This window comes from Desmodus rotundus, chromosome 3, assembly GCF_022682495.2.
Source record: "Desmodus rotundus isolate HL8 chromosome 3, HLdesRot8A.1, whole genome shotgun sequence".
Classification (NCBI taxonomy): domain Eukaryota; kingdom Metazoa; phylum Chordata; class Mammalia; order Chiroptera; family Phyllostomidae; genus Desmodus; species Desmodus rotundus.
This window is the reverse complement of record NC_071389.1, coordinates 120983119-121005617: the sequence shown is the minus strand read 5'-3', so window position 1 is coordinate 121005617 and position 22499 is coordinate 120983119. Positions and strand designations below refer to the sequence as shown.

At 38.1% G+C, this 22499-nt stretch overlaps 1 protein-coding gene across 5 annotated transcripts in view; it reads left to right on the top strand.

Moving 5' to 3' along the window:
- LOC128780553 (uncharacterized) overlaps positions 1-22499 on the top strand; it is a 38132-nt gene that overhangs the window by 4653 nt on the left and 10980 nt on the right. For 3 of the 5 annotated variants that reach the window (XR_008426478.2, XR_011651017.1, XM_053921286.2), the window contains exons 2-3: positions 12660-12827; positions 16800-16871. Coding sequence is in view for 3 of the 5 variants with exons in the window: in XM_053921286.2 (XP_053777261.1) it covers positions 12660-12827; positions 16800-16871 (240 nt within the window). In the remaining 2 variants the exon portion in view is untranslated. The other 2 variants (XM_053921284.1, XM_053921285.1) reach the window with 2 other exon arrangements.

Genomic DNA, 22499 nt, shown 5'->3' with positions numbered 1-22499 from the left:
CCAAGTCAGTGGATGGGAAAATAAAAATGTTGGTTCGAAGGACTGTAGAAAAATATTTACAAAAACTAGAAAAATTTAGAATTCAGTCCAGTTTGAAGGTAGAAATTAAAAAAAAAAATCTCAGGAGACAATGAGTAACACTGTAATCTAATATCCACAAAAATATATTACAGTTTCAATTAAGGCAATTTTTCTCTCTAAAATGACCCTCATTTTTATCAAAGATTGCCAAATTAAGACTATTTGCAAAATAGTCTAGTTTCAATAAACTGGCCTTATTATTTGTATAAATCCAGCAATAACAGTAATTACATAAGCTCTTTTAGCTCTACTTTGCTGGGAATTTTCATAAGGCATCTTTAGACTTAGCTTGCAATACCTATAGATTTGAGATTAAATCCCCTCATCTTAAGGTCCCCAATGGATTCTGAGGTCTTTCTTTGCATCCCTCCAGAAGGAACCTTTTTTCCTTACCTGGAAAGACAGCTGTAAACCTTGTAATCAAGGTGCCTGCTTTTCCAAAGTGTTTTTATTGGCTTCCAAAGTCAATCTTAATTCCTTAAAGCTTTCTGGTTATATATGAGCCTATGCCTGTCTCTCTCAAATATGACATTCTGGTCAAAGCCTTATAATACAACCACTTTCCAATTGTGTCCTGTTATAAAGAGAACAGATTCTTAATGAAATTATGTGAACAAATGTATTACCATGAAAATATAAATACTCATGTAGAATTTTCAAAGTTTGGAGGGATAAATTAGAGAGAGAGAGAAAAGTAAATGTTCTAATACTACTAACAAAGGTGTATAGAAGAAAAATTCTGTGAATCTGGAAAACAGAAGATTTTAAACATCAGCAATATAACAAATAAAACTCATAAAATTGTAACCTTTCTCATCTGTTCGTTCAGCCCTATGTAATTGAACTTGTTCTGCTTGAATCTAGTTTTCTCATTAGTGTTCTTCATGTTGCCTGATAATTAAGGGTGTTAGGGTCAGTGATAATTCCAAAATGTTTCCAAGGCTGTCTATCAAGGGCCTGTATGGTTTACTCAGTGAAATGTGTGCCTTAATTACTAGAGATTTTTAAAAGTTATCCCCCAAGCAGGAACCATTTTCTGAGTTTCTTTGTCATTACGAGTGCGCCCACTCTGTGGCAGGGGAAAGCTTCAACTCACAAAAAACATACACATAACACCAAGAACATAACCCAAACTACCAGTTAGATGAAGTCCAGCCCAAATGTACTAAGGTGGGTGAAAAATTGCAAAAATTGAAAAAAAGCCAGGGAGCTAGGAAGCACTAAGCAGCCATCTTGGGTTTCCCATAACCCTGACTATTCATTAATTTACAGCCATTGTTTACCCATCTTAATTTCTCTGATTCACAAGCAGACTGCTGACAAGTTATAAGGGCATTAGGATGACAAATGTCTGGGGTAATTTTTGAAAAAACAGAATGGACTTCATTTATACGTGCCACAATCTGATACTCAGGTTCAGTTGTTTCAGTGTGTCCTTCAATTTTGATCAAAGTCAGACGTCAGGACATCTCCGATTCCCAGCAATTTCAACTGTTTCCAGAACTTTATAACATACACAAATAGAATATAAAGAAGGCTCAATGTTATTTTTTATTTGATAATTCTTACTATGTAATTTAGGTATGCCAAAACAAGCCTAATTAGTTTAATATTTATATTTTATAAGGAAAAAACTAATATTTTGAGGTGTTCCAAGAACTTTCTGGAACAGCCCAAAATTATTCCCAGGTCAAGATTCTACTTATAATTTAAATTTTGGAAAGTCTGTCAAAATATATCAACAGGTTTGAACTTTGATTAAATAAGATCGTAAGTCATTATGAAGCTAGATCCAGAATCATAGATCCAGATAATGTTTTATGGCTGCCAGATGGGGAGGGTTTGGGGAATGGGCAGAAAAGGTAAGGGGATTAAGAAGTACAAATTGGTTGTTACAGAATGGTCATGGGGATGTAAAGTACAGCACAGGGAATATTGCCAGATGGGTAAGATTTATTGGGATGACCGCTTATTAAGTTATATAATGTCTAATCACTGGGATGTACACTTGAAACTAATACAGTAATGTATGTCAACTGTAATTGAAAGTAAAAGATAATTAAGACTTTTTTTTCTAATTGAAAATTAAAGGCAACCTCCTGGTTGTATTCGCGGATGTATTTGTGAAAAATAAAGATGCATATTGTTACAGGTATAGGTTGCTGTGCCAGATACTGCAAAAGAAAGACCAACATCAATACATCAGAGTTTGGAGTAAGGAAAGGTTTATTGACTGAGAAGGCCCAGCTCAAGAAGATGGAGGAACTGATTCTTAAGTCTATCTTAAGAGAGCTCAAAATTCAGGCATCTTATGTATCAAGGGAAGAGAAGGTGGGTGAGGCAAAAAAGTCAGGCCTGAAAAGGGATCCAAGGAAAAGCAGGAAATTTCTAAATCGCTTTGTTCCTGGTTGTTCCGTTGACCCCCTGGTGATCTCAGTCCAGTTATGCAGGGGTTCCTTTATGGAGATTTCCCCACTCTTCCTGAGAAAGGGGCTGCTCAAGCCTCCAGCAGAATTCCTTTAGTTAATTAACATATTTTTAGCAGAAGCTAGCAGCATGAAGGCCATCAGGAGAGGAAGTATTTCACTGTTCACTATCATAATTTCTAGAAATACATATTTTCTCATACCACACAAGACTTGATTACTAATAGACAAATACCTTTCTCTATAATAAGATGTGTTTATGAATAGACGAATACCTTTATCTATAATAAGAAGCAGAAAGAAGTTAAACCTATGTTCTGTAGTTAATGTTTCATTATTTTATCTTATTTAGAAATGGTTCAGATATTCTATGGATATTCATAATTTATCTAGCAGAACTTTAAAGTTTCAAGTTACCAAACAGATTTAGGAAACTAAATTTTTAAATAATTTGTTATTTTTCAATTACAGCTGATATGCTATATTATACTAGTTTTGGGTATACAATCCAGTGATTACACATTTATATAACTTACACAGTGATCGTCCTGACAAATCTAGTACCAATCTGGCAAGATACATAGTTATTACAATTTTATTGTCTCTATTCCTTATGCTATGCCTTATATCCCCATGACTATTTAGTAACTACCGATCTGTACTTAATCCCGTCACTCTTTTTACCTACCATCCCAACACCCCTCCAATCTGACAACCATTTTGCTCTCTGTATCTATGAGTTTGTTTCAGTTTTTGTTATTTCGTTTTTTAGATTTCACATATAAGTGAATTGTATGGTATTTGTCTTTCTCTGACTTATTTTACTTAGTTCAATATCCTCTAGGTCCATCCATGTTGTCTCAAATGGCAAGATTTCATGTTTTTGTATGGTTGAGAAATATTTCATTGTATATAGGTATCACATGTTTATCCATTTGTCTTCTGATGGACACTTAGGTTGCCTCCTTATCTTGGCTCTTGTAAATAATGCTGCAATGAATATAGGGATGCATGTCTTTTCAAATTAGTGTTTCGGGTTTCTTTGGATAAATACCCAGAAATGGAATTGCTGGGTTCTTCTTTGTCTCTTGTCATAGGTTGTGTTTTAAAGTCTACTTTGTTTGGTATAAGTAATGCTACCCCAGCTTTTTTTGTTTCCATGAACTATTTTTTCCATTCCTTTACCCTTAGTCTATGTATTTCTCTTGATCTAAAGTAAGTTTCTTGTAGACAAGGTATGTATGGGTCTTCTTTTCTTATCCATTCAGGCATCCTGTATCTTGATTAAAACATTGAATCCATTTGCATTTAAAGTAACTGTTGATAAATATGTATATATTTCCATTTCATTATTCATATTTTTGATATTTTTCTTCTTTTTTAGGAAGACTCTTTTACATATCTTCCTTTTTGGAGAGAGGGGAAGGGAAGGAGAAGGAGAGGGAGAGAAACATCAATGTGTGGTCCCCTCTTGCACACCCCCCCACTGGGGACCCAGCTCACAGTCCAGGCATATGGCCTGACTGGGAATCAAACTGGTGACCACTTGGCTTGCAGGCCGGCATTCAATCCACTGAGTCACACCAGCCAGGACTCAATTCTGAATGATAGATTTGCTGGGTAATCTTGATTGTAGGTCCTTGCTTTTCATCACTTCAAATATTTTGTTCCAATGCTTTCTGGCTTAAAAAGTTCCTTTTGAGAAATCAGCTAGAAGTCTTATATGAGTGTAGGTAAGTAATTGCTTTTCTCTCATTGCTTTTGAGATTCTCTCTTTGTTTTTAACCTTTGGCATTTTTACTATGATGTTTCTTGATGTAGACCTCTGGGTTCATCTTGTTTAGGATTCTCTGTGCTTCCTGCACTTGTGTGTCTACCTCCTTTACCAAGTTAGGAAGTTTTCTGTCATTATTTTTTCAAATAAATTTTCAATTCATTGCTCTCTCTCTTCTCCTTCTGGCATCCCCATGATGCAAATGTTGGTATGCTTGAAGTTGTCCTAGAGGTTCTTAAACTATCTATTTTGGGGGGATTATTTTTTCTTTTTGGTGTTTTGATTGGTTGTTTTGTACTACCTTATATTCCAAATTGCTGATTTGATCCTCTGCTTCATCTAATCTGTTGATTTATTTTAATGTACTCTTAATTTCAGTTATTGTATTATTTCTTCTGAATGGTCCTTTTGTATGTTTTCTACCTCTCCATTTTATATTTCCTACCTCTTTCTTGAAGTGTCACTGTGTTGATCTATTCTTCACCTACAGTCTTTGAATATCCTTATAACAAGCGGGTTTTTAAAAAATTAATTAATTATTTTATTTTTAATTCAATTTATTGCAGTGACATTGGTTAAAAAATTATATAGATTTCAGGGAATAACTAACATTTTGAACTCTGCATCTGGTAGACTGGTTGTCTCCAATTTGTTTAGTTATTTTTCGGAGTTACTGTTCACTCATTTGGGACATGTTTCTTTGTCAACTCATTCTGGCTGTCTCCCTGTGTTTGTTTCTATGTATTAGGTAGAGCGCTACGTCTCCTGGCCTTGGTAGAGTGTCCTTATGTAGTAGATGTTTTGTGGCACAGACTACCTGGTCACTTGAGTATAGTCTTACTCTTCCAGGTGTGTCTTCTGTGTGGGCTGCGTGCATGCTCTTGCTGTAGTTGAACCTCGGTTTCTGTTGATACTTCGATGGGAGGGATTGACCCCCAGACAGCAAAGAGAAGCTGTGACTACAACAGAAAAGCTGCTGGTGTGCTGGGACTCACCCCACAGAGTAGGACTTGCTGCAGTGGGTCTCTGGTACCTGATGAGTATGGTCCCTGCCCCAAGTTATTTTTGGAGGTGGTTGGGTGGTACTTCTGCATGGTCTGAAGCTATATATTTTATATCCTGGCTCTGGAGCCTCCTGAAAATATAGGCTAGGGTCAGCCCCTGCCTGTGTCCTGCCTGGGACCACCCAGCATGAGCTGCAAAATGATCTGCAGATGATTGCCACTTGTGTTCAGCTTGGAGGTGCCTGGGAAAAGCCAAGCTTTGCACTGAGGCCAGTTGTTGCCAGTATTGAGCCTGGTGTCGTTCAGCAACAGCTATGGGGCATGCTGAAGCCAGATGCTGCTTGTTTGGATTTTGTGGACCTTTGAGAGATTTTTGGAAAGTCTAAAGCATGAGCCAAGACAGGCCATTTGTATGGATATGCCACTAGAAGCTGCTTGAGTGGGCCTGCAAGTTGGGGGAGCAGGGTGTTAGAAAATCACCAGTGGGGAGTCAACAGTGTTAGCCAGGTTGATGGAGACTCAGATATGATGCCCACCTGCACCTGCAGGGGGAGGGCTCAGCAAAAAACCCAACAACAATGGCTTCTGCCAGCACTTCATTTTGGGAGAAATCTGCCATTCAAACCCTCTTCCTGAAGCCAGACAATTCAGTTGGTCCCTTATGTCCCTGGTGCTTTTTGAGCTGCCACCCAGCATGGGACCTTAAAGTGAGTGAGTTTGAGTACATCTGGGTGTGGGCCTTTTGAATAGAACAGCTGGAACTCCAGAAGCCCTCTGTCTTACTCAGCCCCAATCTCTGCTTGTTTTCACAGCTAGAAGTTGTGGGAACTTCTTTTCCCTGCATGGAAGAATGGGCTGGGGAGGCTGCTGTGGGGCTGGGACTCCTTGCTCTTCAGGTGGGACCACCTTAACTGAGATATCCCTCACAATGTTTAACTGCCTCACATGAGTGTGGGACTTGCTGTTCTGTATCTCCACCCTTCCCACCAGTCTCAGTGTGGCTTCTTCTTTATATCCTTAGTTGTAAGACTTCTCTTCAGCTAGACCTCAGATGGTTTCCAATGATGATTGTTCCATAGTTTAGTTGTAGTTTTGAAGTGGTCACGGGAAGATGCAAATACTGTGTTAACTTACTCTGCCACCTTGACCAGAACCTAGGAAACCATTTTTATGTATAACAATATAATTACCATATTTTTGCCATGTATAATGTGCACTTTTTGCCAATTTTTTGAGGGAAAAATAAGGATGCACATGATATATGTGTATAATGATTACATACCATAGATATAATAATGGGTATAACAATTCCGTTATAATACACACAAAAACATGGGTGCGCGTTATACGTGGCAAAATGTGGTATCACTAAAAGTTGACCTAAAAAGAAGCCTTTACCCTGCTTACATTTATCTTATTTACTTGTTTCTAACACGTTTAGAGTACTGATGAAAATTTTATCATACTAAGTTACTTTTCTTGCTCACAAATTTTTCAAGAGATAAGATGAACGTATTTCACTAATAAACCCAGATAGAATAAAAGTGTTATTTTAATTCTGATGATTCTAAAATTATGCTTATTTAATGAACCAAACTCAAACCAGCTTTAATATCAAATATTTTCCAGACTGTGTGATTCTGAAAAGTATTTAGTTTCTGTTATATTTCTGAGAATTCTAATATAAGCGTTTTTTATTTAAGCCAATTAAATCTTTTTAAAAAATACATCAATACAATCATTTGGAGGCCAAAAATACCACATAACATACATGTACATACACAGACATACACACAAGTCTTTTAACCATGAGACAGGTACCATACATTAAAGTTCACTAATTTAGAAAAAAGTAGCTGGAATAAATTAAATTGATCCACTTAGATGGCTAAGATTTTTTTTTCTCTTAATAAGAATTGTCTCCTTGAAGCTTGCATTTTAAAAGATGACACAGATAAGAGTTCTTGGAGCAGACCAGACACAGGGAAGTTACACTACTTCTCAAAGGCACAGGGAGAGAAAGGCAAGCTTCTCCTAGAAAGACTTTGGTTTCATAATCCAGTATTTATGAGCCTTTTGAGAGGACTAGGAGAGGTTAAGAGAAAGTAAAAAGAGTTGGTGGGCTTTGAATTATTTCTGGAGCCATACCTCTGTTCCCGTAAAGGCTTCATTAGTACAACAGGGACTGTTGTTTTTAATATAGTACCTCAAGTTGAGTTGCCACCCAAATGGTGTCAAAGGACTGACAAATTCATCCACCCATTGTTGGGATGTTTCTTTCCTTCTGGGTACATTTCTTCCCAGGCTCTGACATTCATTTCCAATTTGGCCTAATTTCTGATCAAAAAATTATTAAATCCTTTCAAATATCTCATCAAGTTTTAGCTGGGACCAACAGTAAATATTTCTGATATTAACCTTTTCCAGGGACCCAAGAGTGTGCAAAGATTACTACCTGCTAGTGTTTCCCTCTGATAGTCAAAATAAAGAACTGACAGGCTCATGTCCCACTTCCCCAGTGAGAACATTTTTATTTCCACAATATAATCAGGTAAAAGAGATGCAACCATTTAAAGTTGACATGACTTTTTTTGTAAACATAAATCCTGTTTAAACATTCCAATTTTGATAATCTTCGCATCCTACATTTCCATCCTACACTTTAATGTAATTGTAGCCTGAGTCAGGATGGCAGTTTTGGTACCACAGTTCAGGAATTCCCTTTTTGAGTTCTGGAAATTTCTCTTTCTGCCTCTTGATCTACCCATTCTTGGGGAAAATGTTTTGAGTCCCTAGTGGGGGTCAAGCCAGGGGACCCTGGCCCTGTTGTCCATGTTTAACTTGATTTAACCAGCCTGACTTAAATCAAGTTATTGCTGGTCATGTTTTTCAGTGCCCTTCTAGTCTTTCAAATTTCTTCCTAGTGGGATAAACAGAAAAGACTTGTTTGAGGCCCTTTAATTTTGAGGGGTCATCAGAGGGTCATCTTGGCTTTTGGTCATCTTGGTCATACAGCTTTTGTTAGTGCTGGACTGACATTTTGTTTTTAATCCCATCAATGTCTGGTTTATTTAGCTCATTTTTTCCCTTTGGCACACTCCTGATAATAGCCCTTATAACCTTAGATTATCATTTCCCGAGGGATGGCCGTGGTTTGGTAGGACCCTGGCCATAAGTGGCGTTTAGCACACATTTCTGTCGGGCCACATTTTGAAGCTTCCCATCTGACAGTTACCAAGTCAAGTTTTTAGTACATGAATTTTTTTTCTTTTTCTTTCATTTTTCTTCTTGAATGCAGGACAATTGTACTTCTAATGTCCTGATTTTTACAATATCTGCAAATATCTAAAGGCAAATAGGAAGGGGTCTGAGAGGAGTTTGAGTTTTTTTAATTTAATATAAGTTTTTTAGAGAGGGGGAAAGGAGAGAAACAGAGGGAGATAAACATCAATGTGAAAGAGAAACATCGATTGGTTGCTTCCCTTAAGTGCCCCAGCTGGGGACAGAACCCGTAACCTAGGCATTGCCTTGACCTGAAATTGAACTGGAGACCCTTCACTTTGCGGGATGATGCCTAACTGAGCCACACTGGTCAAAGCAGGACTTTGAGTTTTCCTTTAATTTCCATCCTTCCATCTAGTTAAGAGAATCTTAATGATTATTATAAAAATGAGAATTTTCTAAGAAAAATATTTCTTTCTTTCTTTTCAACTTAGAAGGTTTTTGCATTAGATCAATCCGTCATCTGACCTTGATGCTAGTATTCATAGCAACTCACACCAATACCATGGATGCAAGAGGAATCCCCTCCCCAAAGAGAGTGGAAAAAGATGCACAAGAAAGTTTACTCCCACAGTGAGCCTAGGAAAGATGGGGAGCCCTGTCTTAAACAGCTGTTGTAAAACACAGAGAATCACATGTTTTCCCTCCTTGAACAGAAAAAGGTTTAAGATTCCCTGAGATCAGATCCACAGCTTGTTTGACTGCCCTCCAGATGCACATGCATCATGCAACTGGCAAAGATAACAAACCATTTCTGGGAGGAACAGGATAGGCGAAGAAAACCCCCTTGAGAGCTTGTCATGGCTGGAGACAGAGCAAGGTGCACTTTGGCAAATGCATCCTCTGGATGGTAGAGGCCAGTAAATGTTCATAAGGCCAAGGATCCAGATGTACAAAAAGACAAAAGGAAAGAAACCAGAGGGAGAGAAAAACAAAATCCACGAGTACTCATTCCAACCAACCAGGAGTCACTAGCCAAAGAAACTAGTTTCATAAATATTTTCCCCTCCAACCTAAATTTAAAAAAGAAGATTCTCACCATTTTTTCTTCCACCAGATCCTGCAGACAGAGATCTGAGGGTGAGCTGAAATAGTAAGAATCCTTAGTTTCTGCTGGCCTGTGTCAGACACCCCAGGATCTCCTCATCTGCAGCACCTCCTGGGGAAGCACAGGATTCCCACCAGTGAGTTTGTTCTGCTCCCAGAAGGATCCTGGAAATGGTGCTAATTTCTTATATCCATGGCTGTTAGTGAATGATAGAAGCCTATGAGACATGTGATTTTCTTTTTCAACTCTGTGCTGGAAAAAACAAGTGTTTTACATGAGTGTAGAAGAGTTTGCAATGTTCTCTCTCACAAGTTGCCCCCGCCCCCACATCCCCCACGCAGTTCCAGATAATCATTCTGTCCTAGGTGTGAGTTACTTTTGGATTCAAATGTTCTTGATGTTGTTTTGGAAGATCTCTAACTGACTTTGCACCCTGGGGAAGACTGGAGAACAGGGACTAATTTGTCAAGGGCGTTCTTTCTTCCCACGCTGGGTAAATCCACAATTGCTTGCTTTTCCTGGGAAAAGAACTAAACCTTTATTACAACGAATGAGGTAGATAGAAATTTAGGACCTTCTTTTGGATCCATTAATATTTAATTGTTTGTGTCACTCCAGTGTAAGGCGATATAAATATAGTAAATAACTCATAGAAATAGATGTTCGGATTTTTTTAAGGCAGGGTACATTTACAGTATTATTCTGACAATTTAGCAATTCATGCTAAAGGTACCAAATGATGGCGTCTGTACTATGTGCTTGTCTAAAAGCCATAAGTCTTATGGTCATTATAGACCCCTCGCATATAATTAATTCATCACTTAAATTTACCCATTTTACCTCCCACATGTTCCTTGTATATGTCCCCTTCTCTCTAGCCCCACTGCACTGCTCTAGTTCAAGCTCTTATCATTTTTATTTTTATTTTTATTTTGACATGATTTCATAGTTAAAAAACTGCAAAATACTACAACTCCATGTATCCTTTATGTAAATTCCCCAAATGTTAACGTTTTATCATATTTCATTTTTTTTCCATGCTTTCTTTCTATGTATTTTTTCCTTGAACTGTTTGAGAGCAGATCGGAGGCATCTTTACTCCCTCATATATTCTCTAAAAACAAGAATTTTTATTACATAATCACAGTAAAACAATGAAAAATTAGGAAAGTAACATGGACATAAACTATCATCTGACTTAAAGACCTAACTCAGATTCCACTAGTATGCCCCATAGTGTCCCTGCAGCAGAATAAAACCCTGTATCGTGTGTGCACCGCATCCATTTGTCGTGTCCCTTTAGCTCCCCTTAGCAGGATCAATCTCTCAGTCTTTCTTTGTCTCTCATGGTTCTTTGGCTGGACAATTATTTTGTAGACTGTCTCTCAATACGAGTTTGTCTTAGGGTCTCCCTCATCAGATTCAGGGATGCGTAGAAATACCTGGCAGGAATGCCAGGGTCGTGATGTTGCGCTCTCAGCAAACCATAAAGGGAAGCCCAGGATGTTTATTGTCCCATTGCTGGTGATGTCAGCTTAGCCACTTAGTCAAGGTGGAATCTGCTAGTTTCTCTACTGTAAAATTACTGTATTTTCCTCTGTAATTAATAAATGTCTTGTGGAGAAGCCTTTGATATTTTTCACCAGAATTACACGATAGCTCTGGGCAGGCTCACTTCTGATACCCTTGCCACGTCTGAGTCCCATCCTTCTCCATCCTGTTTAACAGCCTGCAAGGTTGACCTGCGTGGACCGTGTCATCCTTGTCCTCTTGTTTCCAGTTGGATTTGGTCAATGGGGAACCCTGTATGACATCTGAAAAAGGTAGAGTCAGAACTGGAAATCTCTCCCCTTACTGTCCTCCCCATAGCTTTCCTTTTACAGAAGAGGCGATGTTCCTCACTGGAAGGTCAGGGCGTCTCAGGCAGCAACTCTGGGTTTTTAACTGTCCCCACACCTTCTTGTCTCAGGCCTAGGGGTAGAGCACATGTCTCTCGCATTTCCTTATGCTTTTCCCACACCTTTGTAAACTCTCCTTACATTTTCCAATTTGAATATCATCCAATTCCTGAAAAGAACCTCATGATGTAGTTCTTATTGCATTGTTACTTTCTTTCCTATTTTCTCTCAGTTGCACATACAGCTAGTCTTCCATAGTCTCAATCTTGACTTCTTTTTATGTCAATCCTGACTCATAATGTACTTTTATAGAAAGTACATTCAGTGTCGAAGGCACCAGTGAATTCAATCTAGGATGAGTTTTTCTGCTCTGCAGCCAGTCCTCCAGCATGCCTGGGGACTTTCCCTTACTCCCACATCTCTGGCATAATTTGTGCCAGCAAACCTCTGCCTTGGTTTCCTGCATAGCATCCTGACTTCTTTTGGGAGTGGAGTCCTCTGACCTTTTTTTTCCATTTTTTTTTATTGTTGTTCAGTTACAGTTGTCCCCATTTTCCCCTAGAGCTCTAATATCCTGCTTCACTCTGCGGGCTGATTTCGCCACAATGCTGGACCTGAGTGCCCAGATTACCACATATTTTTGAGGATCCTGTTTTGGAATAAAATGCTTTCCCAGGTGTGACTTCATTCTTCAGTTTGCCTTCCCAGACCTCTCTTCATAATTTTCCACCTTGTGTTTTCCTCCACTCTCCATACTGATCTCTATGGACCTACCCTTGCCTTCTGGCTCTGGCTGGGTTTGGTGAATGAGGGAGCTCTGGTGGGAGGTCCCAGGGGGTAACTAAGTGAAATAAGGGTATTTATAGCACCAGCCTCTTCCCTCTGGGATTACCTGAGTTGCTCACCTCCTTCCACTGAATGTCAGAGCTCTTCCCCATGTGGTTTTCTGCGTCCAGATTCCAGGCATTGCTTCCACTCTTCACCCTGTCTGGCTTAAGGGTGTTTACAGCCTGGCTGGGCATTGGGGTATTATATTTTCCCTTGTGGCTTAGTTATACTTTTGGAATAGTCCCTTTATCAAGCCTCACTGAATTAGCCTAACCTGAGTATGACAAATGATTCCTTCTGGAACCCTGACTGCTACAGGTTCTGTGGTGACAGACGAGTGCCTGAAACCTCATTTTGCCAGACTTCACCTGCTCAGTGGATCTCGGATATTGATGACGGCTGCAACCAAGCTGGAGGATCACTGTGCCCCTTTGGACTCGTCATTTGACTGTAGACTACCTCCTCGGGCACCAGTCCTGTACCTGGGTCAGTTTCTCCCAGCTTTGTCCCTGCCCAGGCCTGGCCTCATTCCCCTCATCACTTATGCTGTTGAAGTATCAGCATGCCTTGTAGCAGAAGCAACGCTTGCCCAAATGCAAACACGAACCTCCCTGTTCGGAAGCAAGCTACGTGAGACAGTCTAGGCCTGCCCCTCATGGGTAGGACAGACCCCAGAAAAGTAGCCTTCTAATCCATTTCTCCTATGGACATAAAGATGTGTCTAAAATATTTATCTGTACACCAACAAGGACAGCTTTTCAATATGATTGTATAATACAGTTTCCTCATTTACTTTCCCCAATTTGTAGTTGTTTCATATATTAAAAAATGAGTAAAAATGAGCTTATTAACATTTACTACCCAGAAAACCCTGTACTTTTATATCTCTATATACCTCTCCATCTGTGGGAATATTTAAAAGTGTTTTAAAAATTGACCTAGTAGCTCCTGTGATAGTTTACTTAATATTTTAATATTAATTAATGTATTATTATTTTATATTGTCATAGTTTAATATTTTTAGCTTACTGTTGTTCTAGGGTAATAAAAATTTCATGTAACCCCAAAATATGTCTTGATATCTTAAGTTGTGCCAGGTGCACAGGAAAATTTATAGTGAAATGTCCTAAATTACAGTTTGTTACTTTGAAGCATTTTTTTAATTCAAATTGCCTCATGAGGTCATTATATTTAGAGTTTTCTAGTCTGTTATTTTAATAGTATGTTAACTTGGTTGTTGGTAATGTATAACTCTATACATTCTGAAGGGATATCACCTGCTATGACATTTTGGATTTGCTAATTGTACTCAGTTTTGAGTTGGTAGGTTCGTGATTTGGCAGGCTTTGCTATTTGTCTTGTGTTAAATGATTGATGGTCTTAGTCCAATTCCTAATGGGGTTGTGTTTATTTCCGTTGAGGTTGGCATTAATAGGTCTTCTTAGCAAAGATGCCAAGAACTGACCTGGAATAGACTCTACATTAATTTTCAGCTTTGAAGATGTTCCTTCTGGGTCAGGATTGAGGCCAACTAGTAGTACAATGTAATGGAGCAGATTTATTGTCACTGCTATTCTTTTTCCTGTTCTGTTCATTGGAGGGGCCTCAGAACTAGTCAAAGGTAGTAAAAAAGTTCTTTATTTAGAAGGTCAGCAACGTTTAGGATCTCACTTGGAGTATTTTAAGGCCCAGTGCATTTGTACTAAAGATAAGCATAGAAGGAATTGTCAATAGATATCATATACAACTGTGTGGATGCTTTAATACTGAGATACTAGTTGTATTGTCTGCCCCCCCCCATCAGTTTTATTGAGGAATAGTTGACAAATATAATTGTATATATTTAAATTGTACAGTGTAATTATTTGACATACATTGTGGAATGTTCACCTCACATGGTCAACTTTTTTTTTTTTTCTGAGAATGGTTAAGATCTCAGTAACTTTCAAGTATACAATGCTCTGTTACTAACTATAGTCCCATGTTGTACATTGCATCCTCAGAACTTATTCTTATAACTTAAAAGCTTGTGCCCTTTGACCTACATCTCGTTTGTCTGTGCCATCTATTTGGCCCTTTTTTGCTATTCATGCAGGTACCAAAGAATAGGTAGAAACAAGAGAAAACTTTTAGGGAAAGAAGCGCCTGAAATATGGATAAAATTAGATTTTAGTATTATCAGTTACAGTATATTAGGTATAGCAATTTCACCCCAGTTAATTCAAGATTTGTCTGCATTGCCCGCCATTTGAAGTAGAGCATAGAATATTAATGCTTGGAGGGACACCAGAAATGATAATCTATAAATCAATTCTGATTTATAGATTAGGAAAGTGCTTGGACAAGTCACAGCTTCACTTGGCCTCAATTTTCTGATATTATCTTATTCTTTAGAAAATAGGCTGTGATAACCTGCTGTAATAATTCTGTTTGCAAGTATGTTTCTGAAATTGTTGGGAGGGGCAGTCTAACATTTTACTAATTGTTGTTTTGCTTGACCAAGGTCACAGTAATGAAGTAGAGGGTAATTGTATAAATATCGGGAGCAGGGAAGAGGTAGAACTAATTAAAATATAGGATTTTATACTTCTGCTGCCTGGATTTTATTAAATTTTTTGCTTCTCTGCTGCTTGACTTCTTGTAGCTTTGGTCTAGTTTATTGCTAGCCCTTGACCTGGGAATCTATGCTATTTAAATTTGCTGTGTTATACAATATAGAAGGCAAGTGGAAAAATAAAAAGGAGCCTTGTGCTAAATGAGATTTGGACTCTCCCAGACATCTTTATCTAACAGTGCAAACCAACCTGCTAATGGAAACACCGAAAGTCCTGTGCCCATATCTTAGCTTCCAGATATAATGTGGCTGCAAAGTGGCAGGGGCAGAGAAAAGTATCGGTTCATTTACAGAAACCCTTTTTGATGGTTTGATGTCTGAAAATTGGAAGCTGAAATTTTAATTGCTGACAATGAGAATGCCCTCACGATGCTAATGTTCAAGCAAGTTCCATTCTATCAATTACGCTCTCGTAGAACTCTGCCCCGTCGTCCACCAAAGATGAGACACACATGAGAGGATGCCATGACCTTCCGGAAAATACCCTCTCCCAGATTGAACACCTAGGTGTCAAAGTGACAGTATATTCATTTATGGGTTAGGTAGTAGTGGGCCCTTTTGAGAGCTGAATTGAGAAACTATATTGCTACTCTAATTTGGTCTGCCCCTAAAGTAGGTTAATAGTTTTACCTTAAGGCTAAAGTCCATTTAAATAAACATGAGAACCCTGGCTGAAAATGCCTCCCAACTCCTAGCAGTGACTTAACCTGACTAAGGGAGCTGAGCCCCAGGTATTTGCAACCTGTCTCATTTTTCCTGTCAACCAGCCTGCAGGCTTTTGACACGTGACAGATGAAGCACTGCAATATTGAGGTCAGAGAAAAACTGGTCCCCAGCTAAAGCTGGCTATCCTTGGCATGCTGCTGATACCATCCTGAGGTACCAACTGAGTGACCCCCGCTTTAGAAAACACAATCATTTTCAGGCCTAAGGACAGGAAACATGATTTTGGCCTTTGAATTTGGTATTTTTATGTCAAATTTAGCTTTGGGACATATTTGAACTGTCATAAGTAATTGCCTTAGTTTCTGAAAATGTGGTTTTAAAGCAGAATATCAATGACTAGTTAAGAAAAATTATACTACTAATGCCTTACATTTACAAAATGCTTTCACGTGTATTTTCTCTGATTTTCCTAATAATCCAGCAGGGCAGGCCAGAAGATATTTTTTCCTGTTTTACAGATGAAAAAACTGAGAGTTTGAAAGGCTGAGAGATTTTCCCAGGGACACTACAAGGCTGATACCTGATATTCTGGCTTCTAGTCCCCTGCCTTTCCATTGTGCTGCCCAGGCTGTCTGAGAGAGACAGACTTCTATCAGCCAGCCAGCCAGCCAGCCAGCCAGTCAGCCGGTCAGCGAAAACTGACAGAGTACAGAGTATTGAGACAGTGTACTAGTAATTTGTATCAACGGTATATATTGTTTTTCACCTTGTAAATCTAAAATGACTAAGTAAATAATTTGTTATTTAGTAATCATGTTGATTAAAAAGTATGTAACAGTAAACTCCTGAAAAGTTTGAAAAATTACATTCCATGTTGTGCAAATGCATATTATAATTTTTAAATGTTTGTTAACAATTTGCAGTAGGATTATTAATTTGATTGCTTTTAGATGAATATATGGACTCATTTAATTTCAACTCCCTGAAAGTCTGAATGTGTGTGTGTGTATCATGTGGTCTAGTCTTCTGCACTTTGTAAAATAGTTTTTACTTTGTGATCAGAAAGGCAAATCATTTTTGGTCAAGGAAAGGAAAACTGGAATGAACATAGTCAACAGTAACCACAATCACAGTCAATGAATAAAGTCAACAAAATGTTATCTTATCCTATATTGTAGGAAAGAAGAAAGACAGAATGAAAATGAGAAGCTGGACAAATAGTAGAAGACCAAAATCAAGGATTTTGTCAAGTACTTATTCTGTAATTTTACATGTCAGTGATACACAGACATTAACTTTGCTATTCAGATATCTTAAGCGTATCCTAGCTCTGTTTTCTGTAATTTCTATATTCTGATGAGTTTTTACCCGATGAAATCTTCCTCCTAATTTTCCATAAATGTAGTTTCACATCAGAGATAGCATTTGCCTTACCTGTGCTCCACTCAGCCTACAGGACATTCCACAATACTCGTGAAGAGTTTTAGTATGTCCTATTGCTTTCTCTGTCAAAAACTCAAATATCAAAGATCAGAGAGCAAAGTTTTGGAGTTGAAAAGTAATCATAGGCATCCCCTGATTAAGATGAGTCCATTAACATGTAACTTTCATGCTTAAGTTACCAAAATATGAATGCTGAAGAACAAACATCTTAAGGATGGCAAATATTATGGTGATCATTTCTTTCCTCATTTCTTTGTAATGCTCATGGCTCCTCGGTGTTCTTAGAAATGTTAATGAAACACAGAGATCATTCAGCAGGAAAGAAATCTTAGACACTGACCTATATTATCTTGATTCTAAGGCAAATTTTCATAAAGAATCTGAATTAGTTTCCACTGTAGCAAAACAAGGTGTGTGACTGGCAACTCCAACAAGAACTGTACATGTTGCAGCACGCTGGTGTCAATTCCACAGTTCAGGGAAATTATCAGTTAAGTAGGTTCTTGCCGCAAAGACCTGTCAGGTGAAACACTGATATTTCACAAAAGGGGGATGTTGGCTGAACGGGTCAAAGAGTAAAAAAGTGTCATAGTAGTTCTCTGGAATTAAATGTCAGGCAGCATCCATCAGAGACATCAGAGACAGAGGAAGGAGAGATGAGTATTAAGCCTGAACCCTACATTTCACTACAGGACGTGAGTTCAGAAAAGCCTTTGTATTCTGAGCCCAGCTGCAAAGTGTCCAAGGGAAGTGTGCCTTTTACCCATAATTTCACACATTGGCAATTCCAATTAATTAGATGGAGCACATTGGCAAGATATTATGGTGATTAAAACTCTTGCCCTATTTATTTGCTTATTTGTTTATTTAATTTTCGTAGCTATAGATCTTAGAATTACATGAACAAAACATGAAAACTCTTTATTTTAATGAGACTTTCTCAGTCATGTCATAGGGGGTAGATACGGCCTTATAGTTAAAGCTAATGTAAAGGCTTTACAAAGAACTTTAAAAGTCTAATGTTATATAGCTTCCTCCAGCCTTCTAAGTCCATCCCTCCTTGGTTATCAGCATGGCCCACTTAACAAAGGGAACAATCTCATCCAAGGACTTTGAAGTATTCTTTACTACTTATAGCCCTTCAATGTCATGGGACCCTGAATTATTGGAAGTTTACATATCGGTTTCATCAGAGACAGCTGATGACACATGGGAGACATCAGAAACCACAAAAGGAACCCAATGAAAGAGCCTCTCTGGCCTGGCTGAGCTCTCTGTCTTGGTATGACAACAAACTTCTAGCTGAGAATCAGAGGAGGGGACTCAGTTCTCCTCTTCTCTGCAATATTAAAAATTTAACCTCCGGAAACTCAGATCTATGAAACTCTAATTTAGCAATATCATCCAACATTGAGAATGTCCAAAGTCAGTCTATGGGCAATGAGTCCCAGGCGACTGCCCTGGATTTTAGCCTTAAAATAGGTGGGTCCAGTTCAAGACTCCATCTGGAGGCACATAAGCAATCATATAGGTAATTATGTAGAAATATATGATTTGGGGATTGACAAAGTAACTGACATTGCCTAGAATCTGATGAGAGTTCACTTTTCTACAACCACTGAGGGGCATTTGTGGTGGCAGGAGGCAAAATGTTCATTGGGCGTTGAGAGTCTAAGACCTGTGCTTGTGTCTCACTTCTCAGGGTTATCTGTGTGACCTCCTAGATTCCTGTCAAGTAAGGAGGTGTGCCGGCGTTCCTCACCTTTTTTTTTTTTTGACCCAAATACCTTTATTTAAGTATGTAATTTACCAAAGTCCCCTAAAAATTGGAACACCCCCCGATTGTATGTATAATACCAAAGTGATTTTAAAAGCAAGTGAAGTTTTCAGATCCCTATGTCTTTAAAGATTACTGTATAAATTCCTCCTACGTTTTGTTAATGTTGTTTTTAAATACATTGTACATTAGTCACTATATATTTAAATATATCTTTTGGCTGTATAAATGTTTAATTTTCTTTAATTTTCCTGAATTTTATTGTGCGAAAGAAGCATAATTTATTGAGAAATCAATTAAAATAATATTACATATTGTTTCATTTGGGGCTGAGTAGATATTAAAACATATACTAAAATTTAACTTCCTATTGTGTATTAAACCTTGACAAAAATTGCTTTTGTACCTATACTTAGAATTCTTACATTTTGCTTTAAAAAAGTGCTACCTTATTTTTGTCATTTTTGTCTTTTGTACTAAATAGTAAAGTAAAAGAGAAGGCTTCAAGCTGCCATTTGCAACCACTTATCCACAAATAACACATTGAGAGTTTAGAAGGTCTTTTTTCCCTAACAAATTGTAAGTCAAATTGAATAAAATGTTATTTTACTTTCCCTTTCAACAATGGTTTTTAAAGTAGTGGAAGTACATTAATGTGCCATCTAAAAAATCTGACCAGGCATGCAGTTTATGAATTTAATGTTGATCATCTTGAAGAAAAATTTCAGAATTATCATTTTAATGCTTCTTATCAGGTTTATTACTGTAAACAATAGAAACCTATTCTTAAAAACTCAGGCAAGAAGAGAATTGACTAGAAGACTATAGGATGTCTCACAAAATCAAAGGAAGCTCAGGGACAAGGTTTGAGAGAGAGCAAGAATCTGGGGAACTCTTAAAATTTTGTGAGCAGCAGCTAAATTGTCATCATAGGGGTGAAACAGCTTCCATCCTTCTTCCCTGCCCTTGGCCATTCAGGTAAGATTCAAAGTCCCAGGGAAAGGAATTGAGTTGGCTTATTCGGGATCACATGTCCATCACTCAGTGCTTAGCTATAGGAGAGCAGGGCATCTTGACTGACAGTCAAGGATGGATATGAACTAAGAGAGAGGGAATATTAGTGGGAGGGGGGTGCAGGGTGGAGGGGGATAAATGGGGAGAAAATAGTGGAACAACTGTAATAGCAAAATCAATAAAATATTCTTAAAAAGAGAAAAAAAAGAGAAAATTATGGTGCTATTATCAGAAGGTGCTGGGTGAACGCGAATACTTGATAAAATGTATGTGTTTCTGTTTCCAAACAGTAATCTATTATAGATGTGTTTTTTAAAAATTTTTATTGTTATTCAATAACAGTTGTCTGCATTTTCTCCCCATCCCTCCACCCCACCCCAGCCAAACCCACCTCCCTCCCCTGCCTCCACCCTCCTCCTTGATTTTGTCCATGTGTCCTTTATAGTAGTTCCTGTAAATCCCTCTCCCCAGTATCCCCTCCCCACTCCCCTCTGGCTATTGTTAGATTGTTCTTAACTTCAATGGCTCTGGTTATATTTTGTTTGCTTTTTTCTTCTGTTGATTATGTTCCAGTTAAAGGTGAGATCATTTGGTATTTGTCCCTCATGGCCTGGCTTATTTCACTTAGCATAATGCTCTCCAGTTCCATCCATGCTGTCACAAAGGGTATAGGCTCCTTCTTTCTTTCTGCTGAGTAGAATTCCATTGTGTAAATATACCATAGTTTTTTGATCCACTCATTTGCTGATGGGCACTTAGGGTATTATAGATGTTAAATTACTAAGAATAAAAGCTATTTAAAGCATAAGAACAAATAAAACATTCAACTAGTAGTACTAACCTGGATGGTGAACTGACTGAATGTTGAGTTCTAGAATTACCTATCTGATCTCCTTGACTGTCATGCACATTTATGTGACAAACTCTTAGAGGCTCTAAGGTGCTTGTAATTAAGAGAAAAACATATAAACAACCATTGTACTTATCAATTTAATAACACTCCCCTTTCCTCGTGGGTAGAAGACTTTTGCCATTTTAGGATCTTTGGCATTCATTGTGTTTTCTCCTGGCAACAGTGTCCTGGTTTTGCATTTGTCTCAGGAGAAAATAATGTCATCCCTAACTCCAAGGATACATACGCCCTGAATGACTGAAGCCCAGTCCATTCACCTCATCCAAGGATTATGTCCCATGAACTCAGCTGGGCTGAAGAATAACCAGGATACATTTTCTGGGGACTTCTGAAGAAGAATCCTAGTTATTCTCAGAATTTACCTGGAGAGCTACTTTCTCTTTCTCTGGATGGTATGGGATGTAGATATGAGGCCTGATATTACTGCAGCCATTTTGCTACAAAAAGAGTTGCAGAGTGTGAAGTCAAATTTGACACACAAGGGGAGTAAATTCAGGAGAATTGCAGAGAAATGGAGCTGGGGCGCAAAGGATCAGACTTTACCTCAACTGGTCACTACTTGTGGACCTTAAATGATCCTAAAATGTATTTGATCATTTATGATAGTTTGAGTTAGAGTTATGTGATTGCATCTGAAACCATCTTGATACACTGCCAGAAAACCTTGGTGAGCCCTAGGGCCTATGAATTATTGATTGAAAGATGCTGGATTACATGATATGTCTATGGTCATCTGTAACAGTAAAGATTTGGTGCTATTCCTGGTAATAAGGGGTATAATTGAACACAGGTTGGAGAAATGCATGTTAAATGATTTGAATCTGTAATAGATATCAGCTTTACTGCTGAAGTACATTTACTGTCTCTTAGTCATTATTTTTAATTCAGAAAGAGGAACTTTTGTGATTCATTTCTCTTTTTGTGTTCTGTGTTGTTGAACATTTTTTGCTTTCACAGCATTATTTTGCTTTAAATGCATCATCTTTCTGCACAGTTTCAAATTTTATTAATAATCCCAACTTTTCCCTTTGTTGGGCAATATGAAATTCCAAAGCATAGTAGATATTTAATAAATAAATAACGTTATGAGATTTTAAATAAATAAAGTTATGATTTTATTGATCGCATATTCCTGAACCAGAGGTTCTCAAATGTGGTTGCACATTAGAATCACCTGGATAGTTTTAAAATAGTGGTTCTTAAAGTTCAGGATACACCTTTAAGAATCAACCGGTAGGCTTGTTGGAACAGATTTCTTGTGCCAGTCTCATTTCCGATTCAGTAGTTCTAGAGTGAGCCCCAGATTCTGCGTTTCTAAATAGCTCCCAGGTGGTGCTGATGCTGCTGACCTGCGGACCACTGCTCTAAAAAAATATTCATCCTAGATCATACAAATCAGAATCTCCTTGCTGGGGGTGATTTTGAAGACTCCCCAGATGATTCTGCTGGAGAACCAAGTTGAAAACCACTGTCCTAGATGGAGGAGGGATGGCTGGCCTTTATCTCCTGATTAGTCATGGACAGAAGCCCTTTTATTATTCCAGTAAAAGTTTCCCTTTCACACCTCAACTGAACTCCCTGACCCACAGACACTCCTTCCCACATCTCATTAGGAAAAATTAATAAACTTAAATTTTTTAAAAAAGACAATCACTAAAGCTGCTTACGTAGAGGCCAAGTATCAACTATCTCTTGTCCCAGGAAGATCTATAGATCAACTCAAAACAACAT